Source organism: Phyllosticta citriasiana (genome assembly GCF_038021145.1).
Source record: "Phyllosticta citriasiana strain CBS 120426 chromosome Unknown IWZ02scaffold_12, whole genome shotgun sequence".
Lineage (NCBI taxonomy): Eukaryota > Fungi > Ascomycota > Dothideomycetes > Botryosphaeriales > Phyllostictaceae > Phyllosticta > Phyllosticta citriasiana.
In genome coordinates, this window is record NW_027117289.1 from 42361 (window position 1) to 69549 (window position 27189).

General features: G+C 53.1%; 10 protein-coding genes and 1 non-coding gene across 11 annotated transcripts; 5 read left to right on the plus strand and 6 right to left on the minus strand.

Annotated features, from left to right (window-relative positions):
• Nucleotides 1–191: 191 nt before the first annotated feature.
• IWZ02DRAFT_484055 (uncharacterized protein) lies at nt 192–1286 on the plus strand (the record flags this gene model as incomplete). Its single annotated transcript, XM_066769181.1, has 2 exons — nt 192–521; nt 583–1286. Exons 1-2 carry the CDS (start codon nt 509–511, stop codon nt 1284–1286), a joined length of 717 nt encoding a protein of 238 aa, XP_066619891.1. The 5' UTR covers nt 192–508.
• Nucleotides 1287–4673: 3387 nt separating this feature from the next.
• IWZ02DRAFT_435526 (uncharacterized protein) lies at nt 4674–6698 on the minus strand (the record flags this gene model as incomplete). Its single annotated transcript, XM_066766448.1, has 4 exons — nt 4674–4697; nt 4755–6050; nt 6098–6634; nt 6684–6698. 4 exons carry the CDS (start codon nt 6696–6698, stop codon nt 4674–4676), a joined length of 1872 nt encoding a protein of 623 aa, XP_066619892.1.
• Nucleotides 6699–7673: 975 nt separating this feature from the next.
• Nucleotides 7674–8533, minus strand: IWZ02DRAFT_471201 (superoxide dismutase; the record flags this gene model as incomplete). The annotated part of the gene is made up of 3 exons (XM_066768850.1): nt 7674–8323; nt 8380–8452; nt 8510–8533. The coding sequence occupies 3 exons, from the start codon at nt 8531–8533 to the stop codon at nt 7674–7676; spliced, it is 747 nt and encodes a 248-aa protein (XP_066619893.1).
• Nucleotides 8534–9621: 1088 nt separating this feature from the next.
• On the plus strand, nt 9622–10204 carry IWZ02DRAFT_382979 (mitochondrial 54S ribosomal protein uL13m; the record flags this gene model as incomplete). The annotated part of the gene is made up of 2 exons (XM_066765251.1): nt 9622–9985; nt 10089–10204. Coding segments are annotated over 2 exons (480 nt in total), but the record flags the coding sequence as incomplete, so codon positions are not given.
• A 372-nt stretch (nt 10205–10576) lies between these two features.
• On the minus strand, nt 10577–11745 carry IWZ02DRAFT_55148 (uncharacterized protein). The gene is made up of 3 exons (XM_066770876.1): nt 11488–11745; nt 10783–11429; nt 10577–10723 (listed from the first exon to the last, which is right to left on the minus strand). Exons 1-3 carry the CDS (start codon nt 11619–11621, stop codon nt 10599–10601), a joined length of 906 nt encoding a protein of 301 aa, XP_066619895.1. The 5' UTR covers nt 11622–11745; the 3' UTR covers nt 10577–10598.
• Nucleotides 11746–12802: 1057 nt separating this feature from the next.
• Nucleotides 12803–17555, plus strand: IWZ02DRAFT_55246 (Rapamycin-insensitive companion of mTOR, N-term-domain-containing protein). The gene is made up of 3 exons (XM_066770877.1): nt 12803–16583; nt 16633–16796; nt 16849–17555. The coding sequence occupies exons 1-3, from the start codon at nt 13035–13037 to the stop codon at nt 17288–17290; spliced, it is 4155 nt and encodes a 1384-aa protein (XP_066619896.1). The 5' UTR covers nt 12803–13034; the 3' UTR covers nt 17291–17555.
• On the minus strand, nt 17556–18355 carry IWZ02DRAFT_55247 (uncharacterized protein). Its single transcript, XM_066770878.1, has one exon. The coding sequence runs from the start codon at nt 18252–18254 to the stop codon at nt 17820–17822; it is 435 nt and encodes a 144-aa protein (XP_066619897.1). The 5' UTR covers nt 18255–18355; the 3' UTR covers nt 17556–17819.
• Nucleotides 18356–18436: 81 nt separating this feature from the next.
• Nucleotides 18437–19689, minus strand: IWZ02DRAFT_55260 (uncharacterized protein). Its single transcript, XM_066770880.1, has one exon. It carries the CDS (start codon nt 19314–19316, stop codon nt 18567–18569), a length of 750 nt encoding a protein of 249 aa, XP_066619898.1. The 5' UTR covers nt 19317–19689; the 3' UTR covers nt 18437–18566.
• A 1245-nt stretch (nt 19690–20934) lies between these two features.
• On the plus strand, nt 20935–22947 carry IWZ02DRAFT_55302 (ATP-dependent protease-like protein). Its single transcript, XM_066770881.1, has 2 exons — nt 20935–22663; nt 22835–22947. The coding sequence occupies exons 1-2, from the start codon at nt 21018–21020 to the stop codon at nt 22863–22865; spliced, it is 1677 nt and encodes a 558-aa protein (XP_066619899.1). The 5' UTR covers nt 20935–21017; the 3' UTR covers nt 22866–22947.
• Nucleotides 22948–24616: 1669 nt separating this feature from the next.
• On the plus strand, nt 24617–25266 carry IWZ02DRAFT_458909 (uncharacterized protein). Its single transcript, XM_066768049.1, has 2 exons — nt 24617–24981; nt 25037–25266. The coding sequence occupies exons 1-2, from the start codon at nt 24830–24832 to the stop codon at nt 25224–25226; spliced, it is 342 nt and encodes a 113-aa protein (XP_066619900.1). The 5' UTR covers nt 24617–24829; the 3' UTR covers nt 25227–25266.
• A 175-nt stretch (nt 25267–25441) lies between these two features.
• Nucleotides 25442–25513, minus strand: IWZ02DRAFT_t97. Its single transcript has one exon. It is a non-coding gene; the product is annotated as a tRNA-Met (tRNA).
• Nucleotides 25514–27189: the final 1676 nt, after the last annotated feature.

The window sequence follows — 27189 nt, forward strand, 5'->3', positions numbered from 1 at the left end:
ATTCAGACGATGTAGAAGCACCAAAACCAAGCCTGAGCCTGATTTTGTCGCGGAATCTTTCATGTGACTGCAAAGACATCTTGCCCGTAAGATGGCAGGAGTTCGACGTTCAGGTAAAGATGACATTCCATATAAATGGTAAGTGTCATCCTCAGGGCTGCGTCCCTCTTGTCTGCATATGATAATGGCCCCCACAGCTGACTGGACAAATTCAGCTGCCTTAACACGCCGATCTCTACTTACCTCCCACTCATTTCCGCTCTCCAAGTGATGGGCAAATAGGAAGGCCATGTCACCATGAAGTGTTTCCAATTGCTGATGGCCTCACAGTGCTTCTATTTCTGGCGCAGAACAGAGTTTGCTCTGACCTGATGCTTCAAGACAAAGGCAAAGTAAGATGGTAATGGTGATTAGAACGGTTGGATAAGCCTGCTGCGTGGATAGATTATCAGTGCGAGGCAAGTCGATGGACTGGCGACGAAAGGGTGATGTTTGAATTCGTTGTCCGATGTCGACAAAAGGTATGTTTGGTGTGCCGATGTTGATGACCTTCATGGGCTAAACCCAATTTGGCTTCCGCAGGTGCCGACCACAACCTTCTTCGCTCTTCTCTGAACAACACCAGCAGACCTCTCATCCATGCGTCTCTCCAGTCTGCCGAAGTGGCCATGGATCAAGATACATTCGAGGAAATCACATTCGAGCCCCACAATGAAAGATCCAACACTCTCGAGGAAGTAGAAGAATTTAAGGCATTTCCTCTCTACCACGGACATGCCGTCAAAGAGCCGCAACAGAGCCTGGGGGCACTCGATACAGTCCCTCTTGAGCTTATTCAATCTACGCTGTCTCTCGTCGACATTCCGACTCTCCAGAACTTTCGAAAAGTCAATCGCAGAGCACTCAAAGTTGTCGACAGCATGCCCGAATACAAGGCCGTCGCTACCTATGCGCCAAACGCGCTCCGTGGCATTCAAAGCATAGAAGCCGATCGATGGAGCACCTGCGAGTCTCTCTACAAGGCCCTCTGCACGGCCGAGTGTGAAACTTGCGGCGATTTTGGCGGCTTCCTGTATCTCCTCACATGCAAACGCGTTTGCTTCCTTTGTTTCACCCTCAACGATCTCCACCGCCCGATTTCTTTCCAAGAAGCCACCCAAAAGTTTGGCCTACGTCAACGTACTCTCAAAAAAAAAAAAAAAAAAAAAAATGCCTCACATGAAGAACCTTCCAGGCGCATAATCTTCCAGGAGATTTCCACGTCCGAAAAGATTGTCTCACGTTGATTGCCGCTCGGCTTGTGAAGAAGGTCTCGCGCTCAGTGGATCGACCCGTACTGTGGAGCAATGTGTGCCTCCCCCAACCAAACAAATGATGGAAACGGATTTCGGAGAGACGAAACACGAAAGGGCTACCGGAGGTACTGGAAAATATTGCCCAGAACGGTATATCGCAATTGTCCAAGCGCCAGTTCTACATCCTGCAACTCAAGAACTGGAGTTCGGCGTCCGTTGTCGCGGATGTAGAGACTCTTACCATGAGCGATCGTCAAATCAATACCACCGCAAATACTCACGAGCCTCTTTTGAGGCCCACATCGCCGAATTCGGTCTTGTGGAAGGCTTTCAGCACATTCGGCGTTGGTCAGAAAAAGATCTCTTCAAGAATGACTGAATCAGTCGCGAAGCAACCCTACTGCTCCTTTTTTGATCAAACTGCATTGAACGATCCCCCCTCCGATTTGCATCTTCAAGAATGCGTCTGATAGCGTTGGATGCGTGTCACAACCACAAATCTTCGTCATCAACTCGTATGCGGGTTCTGTTGCTGCTGGCCGTCCTTACCTCCGGATTGGGTTCAAAATCGAGTTGCTTCAATGGAGTTTGGCGCACGGGGTGATTTCGCGCTAGGTTGGCCCTCAGGATGCCATTAGTTGACTATCAGAGTGTCTTCAACCTAGTCCTCCTTCAGAGGACGTCGATGATCAAATTGGTGACAGGGGACAAGCACCAGGACAAGAGGATAATTGTCGGACATAGCCCTTGCTTGTACGACTCGACGGACGCGTAGCCCATCAGTTCATTCGCTCAGTCATGCACTGTCTCTGACACCCCGGACGGATAGCGAATAGGCACGCAGAAGGACATGGTGTTTTGAGGAGTCTCAACTACATCCGGCAAAATTACCTTCTTCCCCGGCTTCCACTATCAAGGCTCTCTCGAATTGAGTTGTTCAATCCCTTTGCATCAGGTTGAAGCCAGTGGATAAGGTTCCATCCGTCTATTCTGACTTCACACAGACTAGCTAACGTCGAAAGAACTTAAGTGACGGTAGGATCCAGGACTGGTGCAGCATCCAAATGCAAAAACCAAACTTCCCCCTTATCTGACCAGCCCTGGACTACGCCCACGTGCTGTTGGCCCTATACACAGTCAATGTCGCACTAGGCAGTCTCGTGCCTCAAACACTTCCTTCACGTTTCCACAGTCTGCCAGACCACCACGCCTTACCGCAATACAGGTCGACTGCCAAACTTTCAACAGCATACAGGCTGAAAACTCCAGCGGCTGAAGCGAATTCACTCCTCAAATAGTCCCCAATATGCAGTCAGCAGCCTCAAACACCACAACTGGCGCGCCTGGAGGCGACGCGAGACGATACGAAACGAAGCAGAAACAGAACTAGCACGAGCTGCGCGGACAGCGTCACCAATCAGCTGACTCTCACATTTCTGCCATCAGCACCCTTACCACTGCTTTTCAGCGCCCCACTTGCATCCATCTAGCGAAGCGCTGTCCTCTCATCTCACCGTCGCGAAGTTGGTCCTCATAACTCACGCTTCCACACCATTCCCCCGACCACGCGCAGTCCTCGCCAACTACTCCTCTAACGCGAGGAACAGACCGGCAAAATGCGTTTCAGTCTTCCAGAAGGCCCCTTTCCCTTTCACCCAGCCCCTGTCTCCATTCCACCCACCCCGGCCAATAACATAATCGGATCATCTTCCCCCTTTCTGGCCGAGCGCAGCAGCCGCCAGGTCTGACATCTCTCTGTCTGATACGGCACGTAGGCGACGTCCCGTCACACCACGGCGCACGCACGCCCGCACGCACTCACGCCCGACAGACCGACGTTTCGGTAGTCGAGTCGCAAGTGCCGGCAGTAAAACGACGGCCACTGGCCGCGAAGGAAGGATCCGAGTCGAAGCGGAGGGAGGCAGCTGCGGTAGCGGCCTTGGCGTCATCGGAAGCTCCACCCCGAAGAGGTAGATGGGCTGTGGTGGGTTCGGCGTGTCGGTACGCGGAAGGAACGGTCGGTGGTCGGTGGTCGGTGGTCGGCGTCGGTGTCGAAGGAAGGACAGGAGCCGCTCGGTGCCGGGAGGAAGGGGAGCGATTGAGCGAGGGCGGATGGACGGGCAGGCAGGCAGGCAGGCAGATGACGGATGGATCGGTAGATGGACATGATGTTTGTAGGGTAGGCGGCAGCGTGGCAGCGTGTGGCATAGCATAGCATGAAATGGCGAGAAAGCAAGTGCAGTGGCAAAGAACGTTTGGAAGAGAAATGGAATCGGTATAAGCTGAGGGGAGTAAGGTAGTTGTTTTGTTTGCGCACACCCAGTGCTCGCGCCGTGATGCCATTTTTCGCCACCCAGTAATCAAACGAGCAAGTTGTGCGCAGGCCATGGCAGACGTGGACGGTCAAGTCCCGTAAATACTTCTTCCCCTTGCGCTGATAGTCCGGCTTGAATGCAGGGAAGAGACAGTACCTCGATTAGGCCATGACTGCTTTAGTTGCCCCTTTCTCCCTTGAGAGGAACAGCATAGCCAACCTGAATAGCATTACCGCTGTCGCCGCTGCTCTGGCGTCGCGATGGGCGCCAGATATCGCTGATGCTACGGCGGAGCATCTGTCTACTGCTGCGACGCTGCGAAGACGAAGAAGAGGAAGAAGGCTTCGAGACGTTTGTGCTGCTACTGCTGCCGCTCGCAGAATTGCCGGAGTACACACGGTTGGCATGATTCACCATGCTACCACTGCTGCTGCCCACAGAATGCGTGTCGTTGGTGATTGTCTTGATGTTCTTGTTGATAGTGTTGTCGATCTTAGGGATGTGGTTGTTTTCAAAAGTGTAGTAGAAGTAGTCGGTCTCATCCACTGGATTACTGCCATGACTGCCGCTGCTCCTGCTGTGTCGCTTCCAAGGCGACCGCCGAACATGTCGCTTTGTATCATGCTCGCTGAGTATCATCAGAAACTACGCCTGCCAAATAAAAACCAAGTCGAAGAGGAACCAAGAGGAAAATGAATATGACGAGACGCAAAAGCAAAAGAAAAAAGAAAAGAAAAAAAAAAAGCGAGGAGGACGTGACACCGTGGCGCGCAAATTGACAAATGGCGTGGGAGAGCCCAACGTCGGTTGCAAAGGGTTGTAATGGCATGACACAGGAGATGTGTGACTGAAACGGGACACCGAACGCCCAAAGGAGATGCTGAAATACATGCGGGAGAGTGTCGTCACGTAGGGGGAGTTTATGTATGAAAGATCAGAAACAAGGGGGAGAATAAGGTATTCGTATTATCAAGAAAAAACCGCTGTCCATCGATCATCGTAAGTCGATTGTCGTCGTGGCCGCGTTGACGTAGAAGCGAAGTCGAAGTACGTTGAACCACACCTACATAATCTGCTGGACCCAGACCTGCAAAAGCTGTTAGTAAAACGAGTCGAAGCACTGCTCATAGTGGTGCTGGCTTACCTCCATCTTCCCCATCTCTTTCCGTTCCCTCTTCGCCTCGGCACTGCAATTCGAAATAGCCATTTGCAAATCCTCTTGGTCGCTCATTGTAATCATGTCATTGTCGTCGCGAATCTTGATCTTGAAGTTTTGACGCAGCGCAAACTTGTCCCGTATCTGTGCAGAAAATGTGTCGAAGCGCACATTCGGGTCGATAAAGACGTAGCGAGTGTCATCAGCGTGCACCTTGACGCGGATCGTTTTTATGGTCGGCACACTGCGACGAGACATTGATGCAGGTGGCATGGCGTTGGACGGCCGTCGCAAGTTGCCGCGGGTGGGCACCATTTCAAAGTCCACGTCGTAGACCGAGTCCGGAGAGTAGGGGTTTTCCTCCTCTTCTTCAATGTACATTGGCTTTTGAGGCCGATTACGCGACCGCGTACTGCTGCTGGTGTAGTTCATGCTGTTGTATGACCGATCGTACATGTCGTACAAGTCGTCAGCGTAAGGGTCTTCCTCTTCGTCGTCCGAGATCATCATTTGGGGCTGTCGTGGCATCGGCTCTCGAGCTTCCTTGATCCGCCTCATGTCTCTTATCGGGTCTCTCTCCATCCTTTCTCTGCTTGGTTCCCTGCGCAAAGCTCTTTCTCTGCTCGGCTCTCTGCGCATATCCCTCTCTCGACTTGGTTCTCGACGTATGTCTCTACCCATGTCCATTTCTCGACTTCCGTCTCTGCGCATGCGTCCCATGTCTCTGCTTGACATTCCAGACATGGGATCTCTGGCAAAGCCTCGCGAGGACGCTGTACTTCGCGAAGATGTCGACATTTGTCTACTTGGCGCTGGTCTTTCTGAAGCTGATCTTGAGGGCATCACTCGAGGTTTCGGCTGCTCAAACGCGGCTCGTCCGAGATCCAACGGAGCCGGTTTGCGGCTAACAACCGACTGCGAGCGAGTGCTGTAACCACCAGGAGATGGTGGTCTTCTCGTGTCGTTCTCAGGGGGGGGTGTCGGTGGGAAGACATTGCGGGTGATTGGCGGCTCTGATTGTTGTCTCGAGCGGCTAGTCAAACCGGGTTTGACAAGATTTGTTGCAGCGTATGAAATCTTCTCCTCGGGCCTGTCGTCCTTGACATTGGCGATTTCGTTAAGTTTCTTCAACTCGGCCCCAGTGAAACCAGTAAAAGCGTTGGCCCGGTCGGTCGCAGCCACGAGACGAGCTTTTCCGAGGTAGTCCTTGGTCTTGAGATTCTTGACTTTGGCTTCGTTTGGACGGTACACGATTCCTACGGGTATCGAAAAAACAGTGTAGCCCTAGAGGCGTCAACAAAAGTCAAAGAGGGGCATGAAATTCAGATTACCTCTGCCTCTTCCCGGATTGCTTCGTCAATCACGTCGTGGTCCGGGACGACCTTTTCTCGCGCAGCGTACATCAAGTCCTGCATCCCAGGCTCCTTTTGTTGCAAGTATATGTAGCAAAGTCCGCGATTGAAGAGGGCCTCGCAAGAGTACAGCTTGAATTTCAGGCCCAATTGCTCGTAGTCGATGCTGTTGTTCCCTCGCAAGTAGAGAAGGGTGTCGTTGAAATTGGCGAGAGCCTCCTCGAAATCGCCCATCAAGAAATTAGATACGCCTTGTTGGAAGTATGCCACGGCGAGGTACTGGTCTAGACGCGTAGCGCGCTGGTAGCTCTCGACCTGGTGCGTGTTAACAACCATCTCCCTGATCATAGGGGAGTAACGACTCACTGCCTTCTCATGTTCACCAAGCGTCGCGTGAATCACGCCGCAGTTGAACAAAATCTTGGACGTGTCGGCGATGTTGTCAAAGAGGCGTAGAGCTTCGTCAAATTCATTATTGTCATAAGCGGCCAGCGCTGCAACCCAAGTTTCTATTTCCTGTACGAGGTCAGCGCAGTCCAGGGAGAGAGATAAGTTCGATTCGGACCTGTTTGAGAGACATGTCGTTTGATCAGGCGTAGCTCATGAACGCGATGTCTCGTGGGAATGGGAAGCTGCGGCCGCAGAACGAAATTGGTCGTATTCACGTCGAGATGTTTCCCTTTGACGATTGTTGTTGCTGGTAAGGGTCTTGGTATATGTGCCACTGGAGCTCTCTAGCCGCCTGGGTATGTGGAGAGGGTGGGGCTCCGTGGATTAAGCACTACAACCAGCGAGTGGCGGCCAAACGAAAAAGGAGCGAAGAGGTCAGGAGGTCGAGCGGCGATGGGGAAGGGCTGGAAGCTGGTAGGCCTTCGCAAGAGTGAGTAGGCTCCAAAGGGGAGAGGGAGTTGACATGCGGGTAGCGTAGAAGGTTAGTGGGCGATTCGAGTCGGAATTGGACCAGCAGCAGAAGCGCGGACATCGTAGACCGACATTGACTGGCTGGTTCCAGGCCAAGCGGCGGCATGGGCAGGGCTGTCACAGCGCGGCGTTGCACGACTGCAGGCGTGTCAGCCAGCGGGTTCGCTGAAGCTGTGAGATGCACCTCGGCCGGGGCGGATCCGCCATCGTCATTGGCTGCAGGACCGACATCACGGCGGCTATGCAGCCATCCACTCCACTTCCTCTGCAGATGTTGCTCTCTCCACATCTCGCCGTCCCTCGCATGCCGAGCTCTGCGCTGGTTGTGTTCCCTGCTCGCTCTCGTTGCGTTGTATTGGCGCCTCGGCCACGACTCCAACATCGTCCAGGAACATTACGCCCGCCGCCTGCCTGCCTGCCTGCTGAAACTGCTTCATGTCTGTCCCTGTGACGCCATGAGAGGGTCAGCACAAGCAACATTGATGTCACAGAGGCTCAGCTCCGCGCCCGGAAACGTTGTGCGCATGAAATTTCGTCATCTTGCTGCCCACTGCCGTCTTGCTGCGACAGCTCCAATGCCTCTCTTGCTACCCATACTAGTTGCTCTCCTTGTCCTTCCTCTACAATTGCTCACTCAGAGCATCCCACGGCCTACCTGCTCTTTGCGCTCTTCCCACACAGTCTTACCCGAACACGAGCAGACCGTCTTGTCATTGTCCCAAACGCCAGCGCTGCGGGCAATCACGCCCACGAGCGTGTCAGGATCGTTCTTGTCCAGCTTTCCATCCTGCTGCTTGGCGACCACGATGCTGCGTCCAATCATTTCCCAAACCTGGACTGGCTTGTCCAAAAAGATGGTGCCCACACCTCCTTGGCTAACCTCGACCGTCCCAAACACGCCTCTCGCGGCAGTCAACGGCTTGCCTTCGGACTTGGCCTTGACGGCCTCCCAAACTGGGCCGGTCGACTCGGGGCCGTCGGAGATATCGCCACGCTCGCGGACCGTGGCATAGTAAGTCCCTGGCGAAATGCCGCGGAGGCTCAGGTCAATTATGGTCATGTATGGCGCAACTTGCACCATGCGAACAAGACCGCGGACTTTGTTCTCGACCGTAGGGCTGTGGCTCTCGAGGATGCAGACAGCGGCGCTGTTTGCCGCGCCGCTGCCGCGCAGAATGGCGTCTCGGCCTGTCTCTTGGATTGCTTGTACTATCGAAGAAGGTGAGGCAGTTCCCTCAATGGAGACGAGTTGATTTTGCAAATCACCCTCGACCTTGTTGATGCCTTATTGGTTCAGTCAGCTCGTCTAAGAACACGCATGAGTGCGGAGACAAGCTTACCAGGAAGCTTGAACAGGGAGGTTTGGACATCTTTGATACAACTCTCACAGCTGAGAGGTACTGCGAAGGTGGTCTGACAGCCGCGTCAGTGCTCAAGGACCGCTAGCAACGTTTATGCAGCACGACGTACCTCGAACGGGGGAATGGCGCTCATGTCTGTAGATTTGGAACGGATTGAAGGTTTGGGCCAGACAGAGAAAGTCGCCGCGGGTGGAGAATCTGGAGTGGCATCTTCCAGAACGCGGGCACTTTGGGACTCGCCTTCTGCCGGGCGGTGGTGGGGGAGCAGTTTCGCGTTTGCGCCAGCGGATTTATCATCAAGTTCCCGCTCGCTCATTACTCACCGCCCGCGACTCTAGCCGAGCTCGATCGGGGCAAGCTTGCCGGCTCAACTTGCCATGCCCACCACTCCAAACATCCAGTACCGCAGCTTTTGCTATTTGTGGTGTTTTTCAGGTGTCAACGCCTTGACGCGACAATCTGCTCTTGAATCGTTTCTTGCGGACCGTCAAGCTCCTGAACCATCCTCCCCACGGGTAGCTGCAGGTTGCTGGAATGCACCTGTTCTATCTTCCCGCGCTCACATCAGATTAGAAAATATTCATCCCTTGTTTGATCCGAGAAAAGCGCTGCACGTTTCATTTTGCTGACTTCTTCACAAGCAAACAAATTGGGTTTTTCAGGAGATGCTCACGATAGCAGCAGGAGGATTCAAGGGCGATGTAATCTTCTGAACCAGCTCAATTGTGACACGACCAATTCCCTCACCATTATTGAACACAGACGATTATCAACATTCTCATGAACACAAAGCCTGTTGAAACGCTCATCTCAAATGGTCATGTACAACCACCTACCTACCAAATCAGGCAGTTTGTACACGTGATGCGTACTCGGGATCTCCAGCTCCGCCTCCGCCCCGGCCCGAGAGCTCTTGGCTCGATTTTCCCGCCCAGACGCCCTTCCGCAACACCATCACGGCGCCGCAACTCGACTACCACCAAGGCAACAACGAAGCCCCACACTTCCAGCAAATCGGCTCAGACACTCGGGCACTCCAATTCCCCTCCATAGCGTCTCTGAGCCCACCGGGGCCAGCTTCCGCCTGGCATGTCGCAAACAATCGGCAAAGTACAACTCTCCACCGCTGCGCCCACCCAGACCGCAGCACCTCCGCAGTCCATCGATTGGCTCCGGCCAGGCTGAACTGCACATGGACACAGGCTGACAGATCCGTCCTCACAGACCCGGCTCGCATACTCGCGCGTCTGGCACAGCGTCAACGTGGGCGCGGACCCGCGGCCGCTGGGACGCATCGCGACCTCGATTGCCCTGACGCTGATGGGCAAGCACAAGCCCATCTTCGACCCGTCGACCGACTGCGGCGACTACGTGGTGGCGACCAACTGCAAGGACCTGACGACGACGGGCAAGAAACGCCAGAAGAAGATGTACTACCACCACAACACGCGGCCGGGTAGCTTGCAGGAGATTACCATGGACCGCCTCATGAAGAAGTGGGGGGGTGGAGAGATCTTGAAACGTGCTGTCAATGGCATGTTGCCCAAGAACCGCCTCCGCAAGGAGCGTTTGGCCAGGTTGAAGTGTGAGTGTGCTCTATGGTTTAGAGGGATGGATGGCTTAGAACAGCCCGTACAAATTCGTTCTGAATGGGCGGCATTTGGGCTGACGATTTTCCTCCTTTCTAGGTTTCGAAGGCGATTCGCATCCGTACAAGACAAACATTCTCCGGCTCAATGGACAGACGGTACCGTCGACAGCACAGCTCGAGGAGGTCAAGAAGACAATTTCGACGCCACGGTAGGCAGAAGCGCGGTAGGGGCGGCGTTTTGGGGTATTTGGCTCAGGTTCGAAAGCGGCATTGAGTTGAGGATACGGAAATGTGTTGTATATCAGAACCAGAGTTTCATGCGGGAACTGGGAAAGACATTGATCCTCGAAGCAGTAGAATTCAATCACAAAGAAGGAGTCCCATGTCGAAGTCGATTGGGTCTAAATTTGGTTCTAGAAGAACAGGCCCAGCTGCTCCAGGGCGCCTCTTTCTCTCTGACTCTTGAGCGACATCCGTCACGGTTCTCAAGATTGCTCGTTGCAAGTGGTATCAATTGGAAAGATCAAACAATTTTTCCAAAACGCCGTCTTCTCGCAAAGTGATATCGTGCGCAAACCCGAAAAAGAACACGCCATCTTTCACTTGTTTACAACTTCGCCTTTGCGCCCTTGCGACCAACAGTGCATTGGATCAAGCCATTGGGGTCGCTTTGAGGCGCAAAGACCTCGGCATCCTTGCCCGTGTTCTTGAGTCCCTTGAACCAGCTAAGATCTATGGGCGAATTAGACCATGTCCCGAGATGATAGGGGGGACAGAAAGTGCAGACTCACCAACTTCAAAGTAGTGCTTGTTCGGCAGCGAGAAGCTGACCGTCTCAACCAGCGGCGCGGCGGCCAGTATCTGCTCGCACATCTTGTACATGGTATTCTGGACGCTAGCAGAGTTGTCCGCCGCAAACGTCTCCAGGATAATCTTGACAGCAGCATCAAAGGCATCATTGAAGCGCGAGGCCTTGGCCTTGACATCCTCGAGGCCAGCAAACAGCGCCCAGTCCCACGTCGCCTTGACCTCTGTACTCAAAATGCGGTCCCAGGTCTCGGGGAGGCGGGTGTACTCGTCGCGGTGGAAGCCATAGAAGGCGGAGCCGGTGCTCTTGAGGACGAGCAGGCGGTCGATGCCCGAGGTGATGGAGATGCCGCCGTTTTCGCGGACGTAGGCGTCGACGGTACGCACGTCGGCGCCGTCGCGCTGGAACGCGTGCGGGTGCGGCGAGCCGGCCACGGTCATGCGCGTCCACTTGTGCGTCACGATGCGCACGTGGACGCCGTGGATGTGCGGGTACGTCTGCACAAAGTGCGAGCCGACGATGGAGGCGAAGAGCTCGGGGGGTGTCACTGGGTTCTGCTTGGCGAGGATGTAAATGGTTTGCTTTTGCGTGTCGGTGGCTACGACGACTGAGTTGTCGGCGCGCGTGTAGCTGGTTGGCTGGTTAGCTCTGTGGGGGACAGCTAAGGTAGCTTGCTCTTGTCACTAACGATGTCTCAATGTCGCCCTCGAGTAGTACGCGCACCGTCTGCTCGACGACCGACTGCGTGCCATCGTCGTGCTTGTGGACTTTGTACAGTCTAACATTGTCCTTGCCGTAGCGCGCGTAGTTAAGCTGGGACATTTTGGAGGAGGCGATAAGATAAAGCTTGGGTCGGAAGGAATTGAAAGAAGGGAGGTCGCGGGAGAAAAATAAAATGTAAGTGTAGTATTGACAGGTAGCAGAAACTTGATTATCAAGGTGCAGAGGTGGGCGACTACTGACGCAACCAAGCCAAGGTGGGATGGAGTAGCTGAGGTGCTGTTGACCTGGGATGCAGCCAGCGGGTGGAATGCCGCCAGCGTTTATTTATGTAGTCGTCTGGGGATGCCTTATCGGAGGGCACCGTCAAGCAGACATGGCCATGTGCCTTGCTCAATCAGCTTCTGCTTGCCAGTCCAATGAGGGCCATTGCTGGTCGTGAAGCTCACGCCATGGTTTGTCGGAGGCCGCCGCTCTCAGTCGCGAAGCCCCTTGACATGCGGTGCCCTCCTACTCCGACTCCTACTCCGACTCCGACTCCGACTCTCCGACTCCGTACCGCGGCCGCAGCCCGCACCCCGGGGAGTTTGCTTGGTGCCTGCACAACTGGCAGAGCACCCGTCGACCGAACGAATCCAATGGCTGCTGCTGCATAGTTGCAACAACGAGGACACAGTGGGTGCAAAAAATGGCTGCAACAGTATGACGAATGCTCCTAAGGCTCAACTGTAGAACAAAGCGAACAACAGCTCCCTGAACACAACAATCCTGTAGTGCATTAGCAGAAGACAGCTCCATTAGTGCGACTGTGCTAGCAGTTGAATGCTCCCTGAATACAGCCGTGGTATAGGGGTATTATTCTGAGGATGTAAATTCAGATCATGGCCAAATCAGGCATCCGTGCAGCCATGTCAGCGCCCATTATTCGACGGCATGCTGAGGAGTGCCCTGGCAGATGCGTCCGTCAATCTTCCCGAGCCGCAAGGATATGGTCAAGGTCATGGTTGTGGATGTGATGCTGGGCTACGCAAGCTCCCCTCTCCAGTCGTTTCTGACAGATTCACCGTGATGGAAGCAGTCCAATGCAGGAGACGATTTTCAAAGGGACAGTACCTGTATCATCGCATCTGAATCTAGACGGCGCCACTGATGCGCCGGCTGCTTATTTATATTATTTTTGTCCTGGCGTCGTTTCTGGGACCTGGAGCGCGGTCGTGGCGGATGCCGTCCCCGCATACCTCCGCTTGCTTCCCGCCTCGCTCTCGTCTCGCACTTCCTTGCACCGCCCGTCCAGAGCTACCTACCTTGCGCCGTCGACCTACACCAAGATCTGCCTGATCACTACTTGGTTCTACAACTCCAGCAACCGCCTCTCCACCACACCACCACCCAACCCCCATCTTTCGACTCTGCCCCCGGTCCCTGCCCGTGAGATGGCAGGCCGCTAGCTCCCCGCCTCATGCCTGAGCCTCACCGCACCAAACCGGCGCATCCACGGCATGAGGCACGCGTGTCATGGTTAGCAGTGCTTCTCCGGGCATGACACCCTCTCTCCAGCCGCCGCCGCCTCCTGCGCGCTCCATGTCCACCCAGTCCGATGCGCCTCCCACCGCCGACCACTCGTCCTCCAACACACTCCTCCCTCCTGGCCGCCTCGCCAAAGATGGTCGCGCCGCATCGGCCGCAGCCCCCATGAGAGGAAACTCGTACATGACTGTCGGCCCCGGGCCCGGCAGCTTCAGCTCAGAGCTCAAGTCCACCGTCTCGCGCGTCGACTTGTCCAGGCCCACCCTCGCCGAACATGCCAGCTTTGCGGACGACAGCGCGCGCACTGCCTCGGAGCAGAGGCAGGCCGAGCTGCGCGACAAGATTGAAAAGGAGACCAAGATCAAGATTGGCTCGGAAAATTTGCTCGAGGCCCTCAACTCTAAAAATGCAAAACAGGCAAAGGATCAGAAGATTCGGGTTGAGGCCGAGTTGAACATGTCGAATCGCAAGCTGGCCAACCTCAAATTGGACTTGGAAACCGAAATACAGCGGTCCAGGGAGCCTGTCAGGGAGGGACGGCTTTCAGAGCTGTTTCGCACGGCTCCGCTCCCCGCAGAGCCGCGGCAGACGGTTCCGACGATACGTGACGAGGAGGTCGACCCAGATGCAGAATCTCCAACATTCGTTCTCGCGGAGCTGCTGCAGGCACTCGAGGCAGAAGGCATGCAGCCGGACTATTACGTGGAGCGCGGCAACGCGCTGGTCGAGCTGTTCAAGAGGCATCCCACCCTCAAATACGATTTGGCTTGGTCAATCTTTGGTCTGCGCGTGCAGACGATGCTGCTCAGCGACAGCCGAGAGGTTGTGGCTGCTGGGTACCGCGTGCTAAGATATTCCATAACCGACAGGAAATCTCTCCAAACCATTCGTTCCCTCAACACGGATTACCTCGTCATTCTGTCGCTAATCAAGGAGAGCAAAGCGAGCGTGGAAAGGGAGCAGGCATTGAAATTCGTTCGCGGGTTTCTGGAGGTCAAAGACGGCGTCAAGGAGGTAGCGCGCGCCGTCATTCGTATCATTGTGGCCATGGCCGAGCACAGCGACGACCGACTGAGAAACATTTGTCTCTTAACCCTTGCCGAGATTTTGGTCAAGGATCCAGGACGATTAGTCGCAGCGGGCGGAATGGGGCCGCTCACGGATGCTTTGGGAGAAGGATTATACCAGGCCTCGGAGAGTCTTACCGCGTCGTTTCTTTATCTCCTGGATGTACCGAGTCGTCGAAAATTCCTCCGCGCCGGACACGAGCTTCAGATGCCGTTTGCTGCCTTTACGGATGCATCGAGCGGACACGCAAATGAGGAAAGGCTCAGGGCCAATGCCAGGGTAATTGCTGCTTTGATGAAGAGTTGGACGGGTCTAGTAACGCTGTGCATGCACGACTTTATGGCCATCAAATCCCTCATGACCTCGCTCTACATACCCCAGCCATCGGTTCGAAACGTGATTCTGGAATTGCTTTTTGACGTACTCAGGATAAAGCCGCCGTCTTGGTCGTCGTCTTTCTTGGCTGGACGCCGCTTAACCACTTACGGACGCGTAACGAATCTAAAAAGCGAAGGTGCCACGAGCTCAGCAGCCAAAGTCGAAGAGGAGGAAATGAAGAGAAGCCTGGTCGACCATTATGTGGCAGTCATGCTGGCTGTTTTGCTACACTCTGGCCTGGTTCCCGCGCTGCTCCACGCGGAAGAGGAGGCTTTGAACCTAACGCTGAAGAGGAAAACCACGCTTCTTCTTGGCGAGGTTTTGAAGATGGCCAACGAGCTGCTTCCCCCAGCATGGAGTCAGGAGCTTCAAGTTCTGCCAGACTTGCTCAAGTCGGCTGCCAAGTTTGGTATCGACGAGCGATTCATTGCTACTGGCACCATATATCAGGTGGACAGCGTGAATCGGACGCTGTTTCGCTCAGCAGCGAATGGCAGTAAATTCGGCATGCCGGCAGACCACGAAGACGCCCCGCAACCCCCGACACCCTCAAAAGCACAATTCAGTGCACAAATTGACGAGGCTCAGTTTCGCAATTTGATGACGGACTCGCGAGTCCTGGAGACACCAAATTATCAAAAATGGAGATGGGACATTGTCCAAGGCATACTCGATGGGCCGCTTTACAACCCAAAACGTCTAGACGAAGCGTTACGAGCCACGAAGTTCATTCATCGCTTGATCAACTTTTTCCGTCCTTTCAAGAATCGTTTTTCTATTCTCAAAAATACCCGACCAAACCAGCGCTACGTGAGAGCGGGATGTTCACTCATGCGGGCGCTCCTCAACAACGCCGACGGCACCAAATACCTCATGGACAGCAAGCCAATACGGCAGCTCGGCGAGTGTCTCTCCCACTTTGATCGCATGAGCGGGTTGACATCGGAAGAGCCCATCTTCTCTGCTGTGCGCATGTCCGAGACACTTGTCGGCGGATATTTTGCCATGCTGGGCGAGTTGAGCAAAAGCCCCGAGGGCGTCAAGATTTTCGAGAGGTGGAAGATGACTAACATGTTTTACCACATCATCGAGCGACATGACCGCGACGACCTGATGAAGGCTTTACTGAGCAACATGGACTACACATTGGATGGACATTTGCGGATCATACTCTCAAAGGCCATGACGGCTAGCATGAAGGAAATTCGAATATTTGCGGCGAGATTGTTGAGAAAGTACGCAACCAAGCCTCTGCAACCTCTGGATTCGCACCTGCCTGGCACGGGGGTTGCCGAGTGGGCCATTCGTCTGCTCGTCACTCAGCTGTACGATCCGGAGATTGAGGTTTGCGAGGTTGCCATCAAGATTCTTGAAGAAGCCTGCAACCAGAAGCGGTCACTCGAGTACGTTGTCAAATGTGCCCCCACCATGGACCACCTCGGTGAGATTGGCGCTCCCCTTCTTTTGCGATTCCTCTCCACGTCAGTCGGTTACCATTACTTGGACGGACTTGACTACATTACAAGAGAAATGGACGACTGGTTCTTGGGGAGAAACGACTCTTATGTTGCTCTTGTCGAGGCATCGCTCGCAAGAGCTCTCGCAGACATTCCTGAAAAGACGCCCTCGCATCTGGCTTTTGACGACATACCAGAGCCTCAGAACTATGGCCTTGTGCCACCTCACTTTTACCGCGAGCTGGCCCGAACAATGGAGGGATGCAGACTCCTTGCGCAAAAGGGACATTTTGACGAGTTTGCCAACGCAATAAAAGAGCATGGGATGGAGACCGAGGATGCTGAAATCATTCTCAAGGTCAAGGGTTGTCTATGGGCCGTTGGCAACGTTGGCTCCATGGACCTCGGTGCCCCTTTTCTCGAAAGCACTGACGTCACGCGATATATCGTGCACATTGCCGAAGAGTCAGAAGTGATGTCTCTGCGCGGCACAGCGTTCTTCGTCCTTGGTTTGATATCGCGCAGCTTACACGGACAGGAGATTTTGATTGAGTGCGGCTGGGACGCTACAGTGAACATCATGGGTGTCTCGCTCGGCTTTTGTATTCCAGCCAACTTTAAGAAGCTCTTTTCGGTAAGCGACCCCCGTATTCTTTCCCAGCAACGAAGTACTCACAAAGCAGATCAAACCTTGGGTCGCAATCCACGTCACGCACACTCCCCACAAGCCAGGGACCGCTCAGCCCCACATCACCGACCCAGACCCCCTCAACGCACGCATTCTCAAGCTCGTCACCGACCTCGGCAATACTGTGCTGGCCAAGCGCGCTGCAAACGACTTGCACAGGTACGCGGAATCACTCCTTGACTGGAAGATCAAACAATTGACACGATGACAGTATCAAAATCAAGCGGGCGCCTGGATTCAGCCAACCACGGCTCTTCCAAAAGGTCATGGCCATCCTCGAGAGCCACCACTTCCGCCTACCCGTGTGTCGCTTCGTCATCGACCTGTTTGAAAAAGGCGTGCTCCGAGCCATCGTACTGGAAGAAGAAAGCAGCAGTAGCGAGAGCGAGGGCGGCGGCGCTCCTGGAGACATCAGCAGCGATAGCGACAGCGACAGCGACAGTTTAGGGGGCGGAAGGGCGGCTGTGGCGGCCAGGGGGCCCAGAGACGGCGGAGGGGGCGGCGCAGCGGCCGAGTGCAGCAGCGGCGAGGAAGGCGACGGCGGAGTCGGCGTCGGGCTGGGATTGGGGCTGCCTCCTCCGTATGGCGGGAGGGGCGGTCCTCCTGGTGCATCTAGCATTCGCGGTATACGTTCGTCAGGCGATGGGACATGAAGGTCGCTTTTTTGTCGTTGATACGGTGTCTTCCTGCTCGTCTGCTGCTGCTGTTGCCTTTTTCCTGCCCTGCCTCGATGATGCCAAACAAAGCAGCGATTTTCTGGATGAGCGACTGCCTCGAGTGTCGACTGCAGCCAAGTCTGCCTCCTTGGCGACTGGTAACTCGTCTTCGTCGTCGTCGTCGTCGTCGTCGTCGTCGTCTTTGTTTTCAGTCTGGTTGGGCTCGTTCCCCTGCATGCCCGGCTAGAGAGGCACGTCTGCAGGCTCGCACGATACTTGACCACACGCACGCACCATCAAGATGACCGTCATATTTGGCGGCAATTTACCTAGCTAACTACCCTCCTCATCATCCTTTTTTTTTTTTTTTTTTTTTACTCCTCTCCGCCTCGCCTTGCCTCGCTCTACACGATCCAGATGGACGCGGATGCTCTCTCGTCGTCCCTACCTCTTATTGGAGACTCGAGATACACGAGGCGTCCGCCGTGCACTTCTGGTAATCGAAGCAGAGGGAAGAAAAAAGCTCTCAATACCATTTCCGTTCAAGGATGGAAATAAACGAGAGAAACGTGGTTGAGGAGCCTAGAGTCCAAGCAACACACGCAGAGGAGAGAGAGGGGGAGAGAGAAGAAGTTTGGAAAATGGGAGGGAGACAGAGAAACAGGGGGCTTCTCTGATGTACGTACGTATACAACATGGCAAGACCAAAAAAAAAAAAAGGGGGAAAAGAAAAGAAAAAAGAAAAGGAAAAACCGAGAAGGAGGAGGAGGAGGAGGAGGAGGAGGAGCGCTGTTATTTGTGCATGCAGTTGCCAACATCTTTGCATAGTAAGCATCCACGCACGCACCCAGCCAGGCAGAGAGAAAAGGATAGGCAGGGCAGGCAAATTCTGGAAACGAGTTGTTGTATGTTGGGGCATGTTTGTTGTGTGTGTAGTCAAGTAAGCCTCAAATGAATGCATGATTTATCCCAAATTATCAGTTTCATTGTTCAATCGATAAAAGACGTGCTGCTCTATGCAATGAAGAAAGGAAAACAGCCTGGAAAAATTTTGAAAAAAAAAAAAAAAAAAAAGGGGGGGGGCAGGCGAGGGCGCCGCGCGCCAGGCTGTTGGGGAGAGCCTCGTTCGCTCACTCACTCACTCACTCACTCACTCATGCCAGCCGATGACCAAGGCCGCGGACGATACCGACGACTGTTCTACCATGCAAGAAGCAGCGCAAGTCGCGATGGCCCGGCATATACATGCATGACATTCATAGTACGCTCGACCTTAGCTGCACACGTACAGGGTGCAGCAGCAGCAGCAGCAGCAGTACACGACAGGGGCCGAACCGTTGAATGAGGGAAGCAAGGTACCTAGGAAAGAGGGAGTACAATAGGCGAGTAGGTACCTACGGTATGGGAACGTGGACGTGGACGTGGACGTGGACGTGCTAGAGCCGCAACGGGGATAGCGCACCCGAGCGGTTCCCAGCCCGAGGGAAGGGTTCCGTCCAGTCCTCTGCCCTGCCTCCACTGTCGCGTGCGGTCGCAGGAATTGCCGCATCGGGCAGGCGGCCGAGGCCGACCGTGGCCGTCGTCCTGGCGCCGCCGCCGCCTCTCCAAAGACCCTGCAGACATCTACATGTCTTCTGTACATACGACTGTTGCCGCTTCTACCAAGATATTTTGAGAATTGTTTGACGGCCAAGGGGTGGGCATTGCGAGTTGCGTCGGTGGTGCGCATGCTGACCTGGTCATCATCCGTGTTTCGACACGACGGAGCGCTTGCCAAGAAGCAGTGGTGAGTTGTTGATATTGTCCTGGGTTGAATCCGGCGTCGCCGGGTCACAGTTGACGCCCGCCGCCGGCAGCTTGACCGAGGGTACCAGTCCGTGCTACAGCCACGGAGAGATTGCTTGGGCGGTGGTGGTCGGTGGGCGCTTTGGTAGGCGAAGGGGGGGGCCGCGCGCGAGGCGCTTTGTGATGTGCAAAACGGCTGTTCCTGCGGAAGTGAGGCTAGTAATGCGCCACGGACCATGGTTGCGACGAGCCTGGTGTTTGAAGGCCCGGAGAGGGTCGGCAAGGGTCTTTTAGAACCCTTGTTGTGTTGATTGACTTGTTAGTGGAAGGAGTGGAGAAGGTCTAGTCGGTGAAGAGATGGTGATGTCGTTGATGCTGACGGATACAAGTCAAAAGCATCATGGACTAAGCATTTCTGTTGTAGAGCCATGTCCGGGAAGCTTAGGTGAGGACTCAACATGGAATGCGTCAGGAGTACGTGCCAAGATGATGAGAGAGTGTGGCAAGTGGTCCGGGGTTAGCGGAGCGAATGAGCTGGCCGCGGACGGCGAGAACAGTGGCGGCGGCATTGGTAGGGCTGAGAAAAGTTGTGATGGTGATTGATTGATCCGGCACAGCACGCGTCGCAGGCCGAACAGTGCAGAGGGCGTACAAGATGATATACGTCTTGTGGACACAGTTCCTTTCGAAGGATTTGCAGAGGGCAGCGTGAAGGAAGAATGAGGCTGGTGCAGGGTGCAGCCAGCATGTGGCGGGGTTGACGCTTCTGGGACCTCTATGACGCCTCGACGACTCTAACACGATCTTTGGCGGTGACATGCAAGACGACTGGAGGTCAGCGCGGCGTGGCTAAGTACATTGGTTTATCATCTGCGTTGCGCACGTCAGGCTCCACAGCGCCAACGAGTGAAAAGATACCGAGTCCGTCAACGAGGACGATGATCCGAGACAACATAGATGCGGTCGGCGAAGATGAGGGAGGGGAGGGGAGGGGGGCGGCACGAGGCCATCCCTGCGCCGGAGCCGACGACGGGAGCGGAGAGACACCAAGACCACCTCTCAGCATTGTTATTTTTTATTTTTTATTTTTTTTTAAATAAACTCGAGCAACTGAAGGAGTCGCACAGTACTGTAGCGCGGCAGGAATCGTCTAGCAACCAGACGCCCGGACTGCAAAGATGCAAAAAAAAAAAAAAAAAAAAAGGCGGCAGTCGCACAATGGAGCAGCCGCTCGATCTCAGGCAATCTTGCTGCGCTCTCGCGATCGAGCGCGCCCATGGTAGAGGCCGCAATTGCACACTCCACACATGGCAAATCGCCGATCTAGCCAGCAAAAGCCAATGATAATGACCTCGACGACTCTGCCCAGGCCAAGTGCCCTGCGCTGCCGACAAAAACCACCGCCGTTTGTGCCTGCCTTGCCCTGCGCACGCGTGCAGTCAACGCCAACAACAACACCTTCCAACCCTTCTGCTCCCCCCCCCCCCCCCCCCCCCCCCCCCCCCATCACCACCTCCTCTCCCTCTGCGCTGCATCTCTTCCTCGGTGCAGTGTTGCGCTGCGAATACTGGACCTGCGCAGACTCGGTGCCACATCTGCATCTCCACGGTTGATCGTCCCCGGACCCTTGTTTCCTCGTCCCATCCCAGCATCAACCATCGCTCCCGCGACAGCAACCAAGCAAGCTTACGGTTGCCGCCTCGGCCTTGCAACCGCCTCTGCCTCCCTCCTGTGTTCTACCGTGCCTTTGTCATCCGCCGGGGCAGCTGGTGACCTCATCACCTCCAGGCCTCTCCTCTTACATCTCTAGCTGTCCGACCCTCCCGCAACACCCATTCTGCCCCTCGACCCGCCTCCCCCCTCACTCTTCTTGGCACTCTCTCCCTTTTCCTTCGTCTGCCTGCCGTTGTATGGAGGGTTCATCTAGTCTTTTCGCTTTATGAACCTGCTACGCGCGACAGGACACTCTTTCACAGAAAGTGAAGAGAAGTCCTTGGATCTGTCCCTGACCGCAGCTGCCTTCATGCGAGGGCATGATGCCGCGGCCGACAATGGCAGCAACACCGCCGCTCTAGCTGCCCACGAGGACGCCCGCTCCCTCGTCAGGCTAGTACAATGCCCCCAGTGCTCGCGGCCCTTTCGATTCCCAGTCACCCTTCCGTGCGGACACTCGCTGTGCCGTCAGTGTCTTCCGGAGCCTCAACTCAGACAATACATTTCCTACCCCGCCACTCCGGAGCGACAAGAAGGCATAGCATGCCCCCTGGCCCACTGTCAAAAGGTCCATCCGGTGGGCGAGTGCAACGTCGACGTGACGCTGTCCAAGGTCATGAATTCCGTCACTGAAGTCGTGGAAGCTTGCAGAGCGGACGCCGGCGAAAGTTCCATCATGGTACAAGAAATCCTTCCTGCAAACGCCGAAAACGAATTTCGGACGACGACGCTCCCCGGCGGACGCTTAGTCGCGACCTTTGCCACGGCACAGTCGGGCTTGCTGGACATCAACTCGGAACTGTCGTACACGTCTCTTGCCGAGAATGGGAGCGATTTTGCAGACTTGGACCAAGCCGTACTGAATCGCTTGCGCGAGGCGACGCACAAGGAACTCGACTGCCACGTGTGTTACAATCTCCTCTTGGACCCGGTGACGACTTCTTGTGGTCATACATTTTGTCGAAAATGTCTTGTCCGCGTCTTGGACCACGCCAACCACTGCCCGATATGTCGGCGCGCCCTCAACGTTCCCCCCTCGCTCGGCGACCAACCGAGTAACGCCTGCCTCGTCGCCCTCCTCGAAAGCCTCTGTCCCGATGTTGTGCACGCGCGCGCCGAAGCAGTCGCTCAGGAAGAACGTGGGATCGCGGAGTTGGACGTGCCGCTGTTCGTCTGCACACTCGGCTTCCCCGCGATGCCGACCTTTTTGCATATATTCGAGCCTCGGTATCGCCTGATGATCAGGCGTGCGTTGGAAGGAAACGGCCATTTCGGCATGCTCATGTACAACCGTTCGGGCTCCAATCAGGGTAGCTTGGGGCCGACGCACTTTAAAGAGTTCGGTACCATGCTGCAGATCGTCAATGTGCAGATGCTACCCGACGGCCGGAGCTTGATCGAGACGCGCGGGTCAACCCGATTCAAGGTGCGCGCACACGCCCAGCATGACGGATACACGGTTGGCAGTGTGGACCGCGTCGAGGACGTCGGTCTTTCCGAAGAAGAGCGGCTCGAAGCCGAAGACATTCGGCAAGCGCTTGCAGATCGCGAGGCTCTGATCGCTGCTGGTCAGACTCCTCCCACCTGGATTTCTTCCGAGGCAACCATCAGCAGCCTGTCGACACGAGAAATGCTGCTGATCGGTGTCAACTTCATTGAGAAGATGCGCGCCAACAGTGCGCCGTGGCTGCATCAACGGATTCTGGACGCCTACGGCGGTCCCCCGGACGACCCCGCCCTCTTTCCCTACTGGTTCGCGAGCATTCTACCCATTGCTGAAGAAGAAAAATATCTGCTCCTCCCCACGACGAGCGTCCGACAAAGACTCAAAATAGTCGTGAGCTGGATCCGACGAATCGAAAATCAGCGATGGTAAGTGTTCATTTTACTTGACCGTGGTTGCCGTCGAGAGAGAGCGCATATTTGCTTTTTAGAGCGTCATAGCGTGTCCCCCGCCTTTAGTTTCTTTTGTTCCTTCCTTGCACCCTCAGAAAACTCTTTGAGGCTAATCTGTCGCGTGCTTGTTGCGATTTGCGCTGACAGGCATGGTGGAAGCGCATGTACAGTCTTATAAACCGCTCTGTCATGGCTCAACGCGCTCTCTTTTTCATCGGCTCCATCGTTTTGGCGTGGTGGTATGCGAGAGGCTCTGATGGCTCCTCCGACCAAGGCTTTGTTCTTGGCTTTGCCAAAGATACCAACACTCAAGGGCGCTGACTGCAGACTGGGATTTTGCTCATGTCTCACATGGGATGCTATGCCACCAACTGCGGCCGTCGTGCTGCTCCGCAACAACGACCGCCGCGGCTTGGTGTGCCCCTTGTGTGGCTTGCCCGTGTTGTCTCTCGTAACGATCCTCGCCCGTCACTGATTCGAGCGACAACTGCCGGAGCCTCGTGTCCTGCCAGGAGCGTCCGACGTTGGTGCCGGGGTCGCACGACGCCCACACGTCATCACCTCCGATTCTCTTCCTGCATTTCACACTGCGATCTAAGACAACACCAACCACATGACTTGACGCGAACCAACTTCCGACGCCGAACCCCGATTCCGAAGGTCATTACGGATACGGACACCATGGGCAGTGTCGCAGGGACATGTGTTCGGCTCTCCACATCTTCATTTCGTCGTATCACCTCGAATCCTTTCATCCATGACCCGGCGCTCGACGTCTCGTGTTCTATTACGATGGTCATATCATTCCACTTCCCGTTAGTTTCCAACTAGCCAGTAAACAAGACAGTCGACCTGCATTGTTTTCACTCTGGAATCACAGCGTTGCGTTGCTTTATTGCGCAAAGAAAAGAGCAAGAAAGACGACACCTGAGTTTGCGGGTCGGTTTCGCGGTTGCCCCCCGGTTACTGCCTTGATAGAGGCATTTTCGTTGTAGGATGAGGGTTGGATTGCTTGCACGCTTTATTGTCTCTTTCCGTCTGTCGACTTTGTCTTTTCGCCTTGGATTCTGTTGCCGTCTTTCCTGTTCGCGCTGTGGTGATCAGCGATGGGGCATCTTGCCTGTCCTCGTTGTGCTCGCTTCAAACCCTCAAGCTATCGCCCTCCACACGTCAAATAGGACTACCCCCACGTCAAAGAGGTTCTCCACCATCGTTTCTCCCTCTGAAAATTCTTCCTCCGACCTACACTCCCAACGATCTTTTCCGGTCCATTCTATGTACGGGAATCGATACGGCGACGGAATAACATCGCATTCGTCGAAACAACGGGTATCGGGTACGTCAGGAAGAAATGATGGATAGATAGATTGTGTGGCCCTCTCTCATGACATCTTTCTTCCGTCTTCTGCAAGATTCAAACCTAAATCTGCACCCCGACACTCCATTCGTTTTTTCTTTTCAATATTTCTCTTCTACTTGGCCATCCTGAACCGCAAACACACCTTGAGAATGTTCAGGTGTCCCACCAGGAACTACGCTACACCCACTACACGCGTAACTACGACACGCTACATTTCGAAAAGTTTTTCTGTCCGAATATTACCAGCAATTCCATCCACCATCCTCGGAAAAACGAAGCAAAAAACACAAAGTTCGAAAACCCCTCTCCTACACCGAACATTCTCATCCCCTTTTCTACACCTCCGTCGTCAGCACGCCGTCGTCATTACACTATCATCATTATTACATTCATAATCATCATCTAGTCTGAGATACCAGAGCCCATTGGGGCTCAAGCAAGCGCTACAGTTCGAAGCCGGGGCTGCTACAAGCGAAACTAAAGAGAAGATGTCAGTAGTGAAGAGGAGAAGAAATGAGTGGATGGATGAAGAGGGGTCGGTCTGTCTGGGAGCGAACGAACGAACGTACAGGCAGTGGCAGTCAGTCCGTACATGAATTGAGTTTGATTCATATTTGCTTGGGTGATTGAGATGTCGATGAATGCGAGAATGGAATGGGATGTGGAGCTTTTGTGTCACTTGAATCGCCCAGAACATGCTCGAAATTGGGACGAATCGCTTCTGCGGTTGATCACTCTGGGTCGACGAGAGAGACGACCACGAGAAGCGCCGGCCGGTTGACATGGCGTTTGTTGCCTGCGTGGCTTGGATCTTCGAGTTCGTCGGTACAGAAAATGGGTGCTGTTCTCTGTGCTCCAATCCTGACCTTGCTCCAATCTTCTTCATGATTTTGTCGGGAGACGGGGAGGGACTCTCGCCTGTCATACTTCTGTTCTGTGGCTATCATCAACCAGAGTGTATTTTTGTAGATGTTCGTTCCTGTGCCGACTTCAAAGATGCAAATGGTCGACTGCGAAGGCCTTGAGCTGACGAGCCAAACCTTGGCCTCCATGACGTCGTCCAACCACTGGCCATTGAGTGCAAGCGACCTGAGGCTCCGAAGATCCTCTAGATGCGCGACAGAAAGAGGCACGAAAACACACATGCATGAACATCACCTCGCTTTCAAAGTGTATTGACAAGGTGAAGCACAAAGAAGTTGGCCTGAGAGCCGGCCAAAAAGAGGAAGTAGCGCCTTGTGCTCCACTCTGGCAGTGTGACTCACACACCTTCCACAAAAAAAAAAAAAATTTTTTGAATACAACAAAATGATTCTCAACTCTGCTCGCTTGCAGCGTTTGAGCATCTCGTAGACTCGAACGCCGGTCTATTGGCAAAACAAAAATTTATCGTGTAGCTGAAAGTGGTTTCGATCCACTGTCCTCCGGGTTATGAGCCCGGCGCGCTTCCGCTGCGCCATTCAGCTTGTTGTTAAATATAGAGATGCAAACTTAAACTATCAACCCGTATAAAATTCTAAGACGATTAATTAATTAATTAATTAATTATTTTACGTCTTACTAGAGCTATAGGCTATCTAAGACGGAGCTATCTATAGGGAATACCGTATATATTTATAAGGTAAGTAGGAATGCCTATCTAAAGAGTCTTATATAATAAAGTATAATTCTTAGTATAGTATTAGTATAGGGTTATTATAGATAGATAGTTTATCTAGGCTCTTTTTAGGTAAGGGGGGGCTAAGAACTAGCCTTCCTACTATTATCTAAGTAGATAGGTAGTATAAAGTAAGAGTAATAAAAGGAAGGGGGGTAGGAAGAAGGTATATATAGAAAAGTAAATATAGTATAGGGTAGTAGGTAAGGTAGATTATATATATACTCTACTATAGCATTCTAGTACTATCCCTAATAGTATAACTTTAAGGTTACCTAATATTTATACTAGGGGGATGGCTTTATTAGATAATAGGGATAGTTTAGGTCCTAGGAGTAATAAGTACCGTTATAGTTACTATACTTTAACGCTATATAGGTATATATTATGCCTCTCTTTATATAGTATTTATAGTCATGCTTCTCTATAGTGTAGGGGCTAGTATATAGTAAGTATTTAGTCCTATTACGATACCTAGAGGAGCTATAGCTAAATGCTTAACACTTTATATACTATATATCTAGAGTGATCTTAAGGAGCTTTATAACCCTAACACTTACTCCTATAAAATAGAGTAGCTTTAAGATAGCTATCTCTACCTCTTTTACTATATAGAAGGCTATAATAACTAACCCTACTTTTTAGGTAGCCCTCCTTTTAGCTAAAGTGAGCTAGTATAGAGTTCTAATAATAGAAAGGCTAGGATTAAAGGTATAGACCTCTTCTATAATGAATTATCTAATATTAAGTAAGTATAGGTCTTCTATAGGGATACTATAGGTAATAACCTTATGCTAGGTTTAGTTCTCCTAGACTATAGCATCTAGGAATAGGTAAGTAAAGAGGTCCTTATAGGAGGCAAGGAATTTAGAGTCGTACTAGAGTAAGCTAGTAAGTAGGATGTTACCTTTCTCTATATATATCGCTATTAATATAACTAGGCTAGATATACCTACATTCTTAAAGGCGTTATTAATGTTATTTTATATAGAGAGAGGGTTAAAGTCTAGGAAGGGACTTTACTACTAGATAATAACCTACATATCCTATAGGGCCTTTAGGGGAGTAGTAGCTAGCTTTATAGTTATCTTTAGGTAAGGAGTTATATATAGTTTTCTAGTAGTAGTTACTTTCTAGGCTTAGGTTACGTATAATAGGTTAGCTAGGGTTATAGGAAGGATAACTAGCTTTTATAGCTAGTAGACCTTTACTCCTAGCGTATAAGTAGTGTTTTTAAGGGAGTAAACTTAAGTAGTAAGAACTAATAATGTATTACCTACGCGACCTATCTTAGTATAATCCTATAGAATGTTACTAAGGTTATAGAGTCTTTACTTCTTACTTATGTTATACGTAAGGTTTATTATATATAGGATATAAGAGAGTGCTATATTAATTACCTCCTAGGTAGTATTAAAGTTTAGATAAAATCCGAACCTAGTCCTTTTTCCTTAGTAGGTAGGGTTAGGTTTAGAGGCATCTACT

Excerpts from the sequence above, each read along its gene's own strand:
- IWZ02DRAFT_458909 (XM_066768049.1), top strand. The coding sequence starts at position 24,830 with ATGGCGTTTGTTGCCTGCGTGGCTTGGATCTTCGAGTTCGTCGGTACA. Across the intron at positions 24,982-25,036 it reads TCGCCTGTCATACTTCTGTT|TTCAAAGATGCAAATGGTCG; the intron begins CTGTGGCTATCA and ends TCCTGTGCCGAC.
- IWZ02DRAFT_55148 (XM_066770876.1), bottom strand. The coding sequence starts at position 11,621 with ATGTCCCAGCTTAACTACGCGCGCTACGGCAAGGACAATGTTAGACTG. Across the intron at positions 11,430-11,487 it reads GAGGGCGACATTGAGACATC|CTACACGCGCGCCGACAACT; the intron begins GTTAGTGACAAG and ends CCAGCCAACCAG. Across the intron at positions 10,724-10,782 it reads CAAGCACTACTTTGAAGTTG|ATCTTAGCTGGTTCAAGGGA; the intron begins GTGAGTCTGCAC and ends ATTCGCCCATAG.
- IWZ02DRAFT_55247 (XM_066770878.1), bottom strand. The coding sequence starts at position 18,254 with ATGCATTCATTTGAGGCTTACTTGACTACACACACAACAAACATGCCC.
- IWZ02DRAFT_55260 (XM_066770880.1), bottom strand. The coding sequence starts at position 19,316 with ATGGTCCGTGGCGCATTACTAGCCTCACTTCCGCAGGAACAGCCGTTT.
- IWZ02DRAFT_55246 (XM_066770877.1), top strand. The coding sequence starts at position 13,035 with ATGGTTAGCAGTGCTTCTCCGGGCATGACACCCTCTCTCCAGCCGCCG. Across the intron at positions 16,584-16,632 it reads ACTTTAAGAAGCTCTTTTCG|ATCAAACCTTGGGTCGCAAT; the intron begins GTAAGCGACCCC and ends CTCACAAAGCAG. Across the intron at positions 16,797-16,848 it reads GCTGCAAACGACTTGCACAG|TATCAAAATCAAGCGGGCGC; the intron begins GTACGCGGAATC and ends ACACGATGACAG.
- IWZ02DRAFT_55302 (XM_066770881.1), top strand. The coding sequence starts at position 21,018 with ATGAACCTGCTACGCGCGACAGGACACTCTTTCACAGAAAGTGAAGAG. Across the intron at positions 22,664-22,834 it reads CGAATCGAAAATCAGCGATG|GCATGGTGGAAGCGCATGTA; the intron begins GTAAGTGTTCAT and ends TTGCGCTGACAG.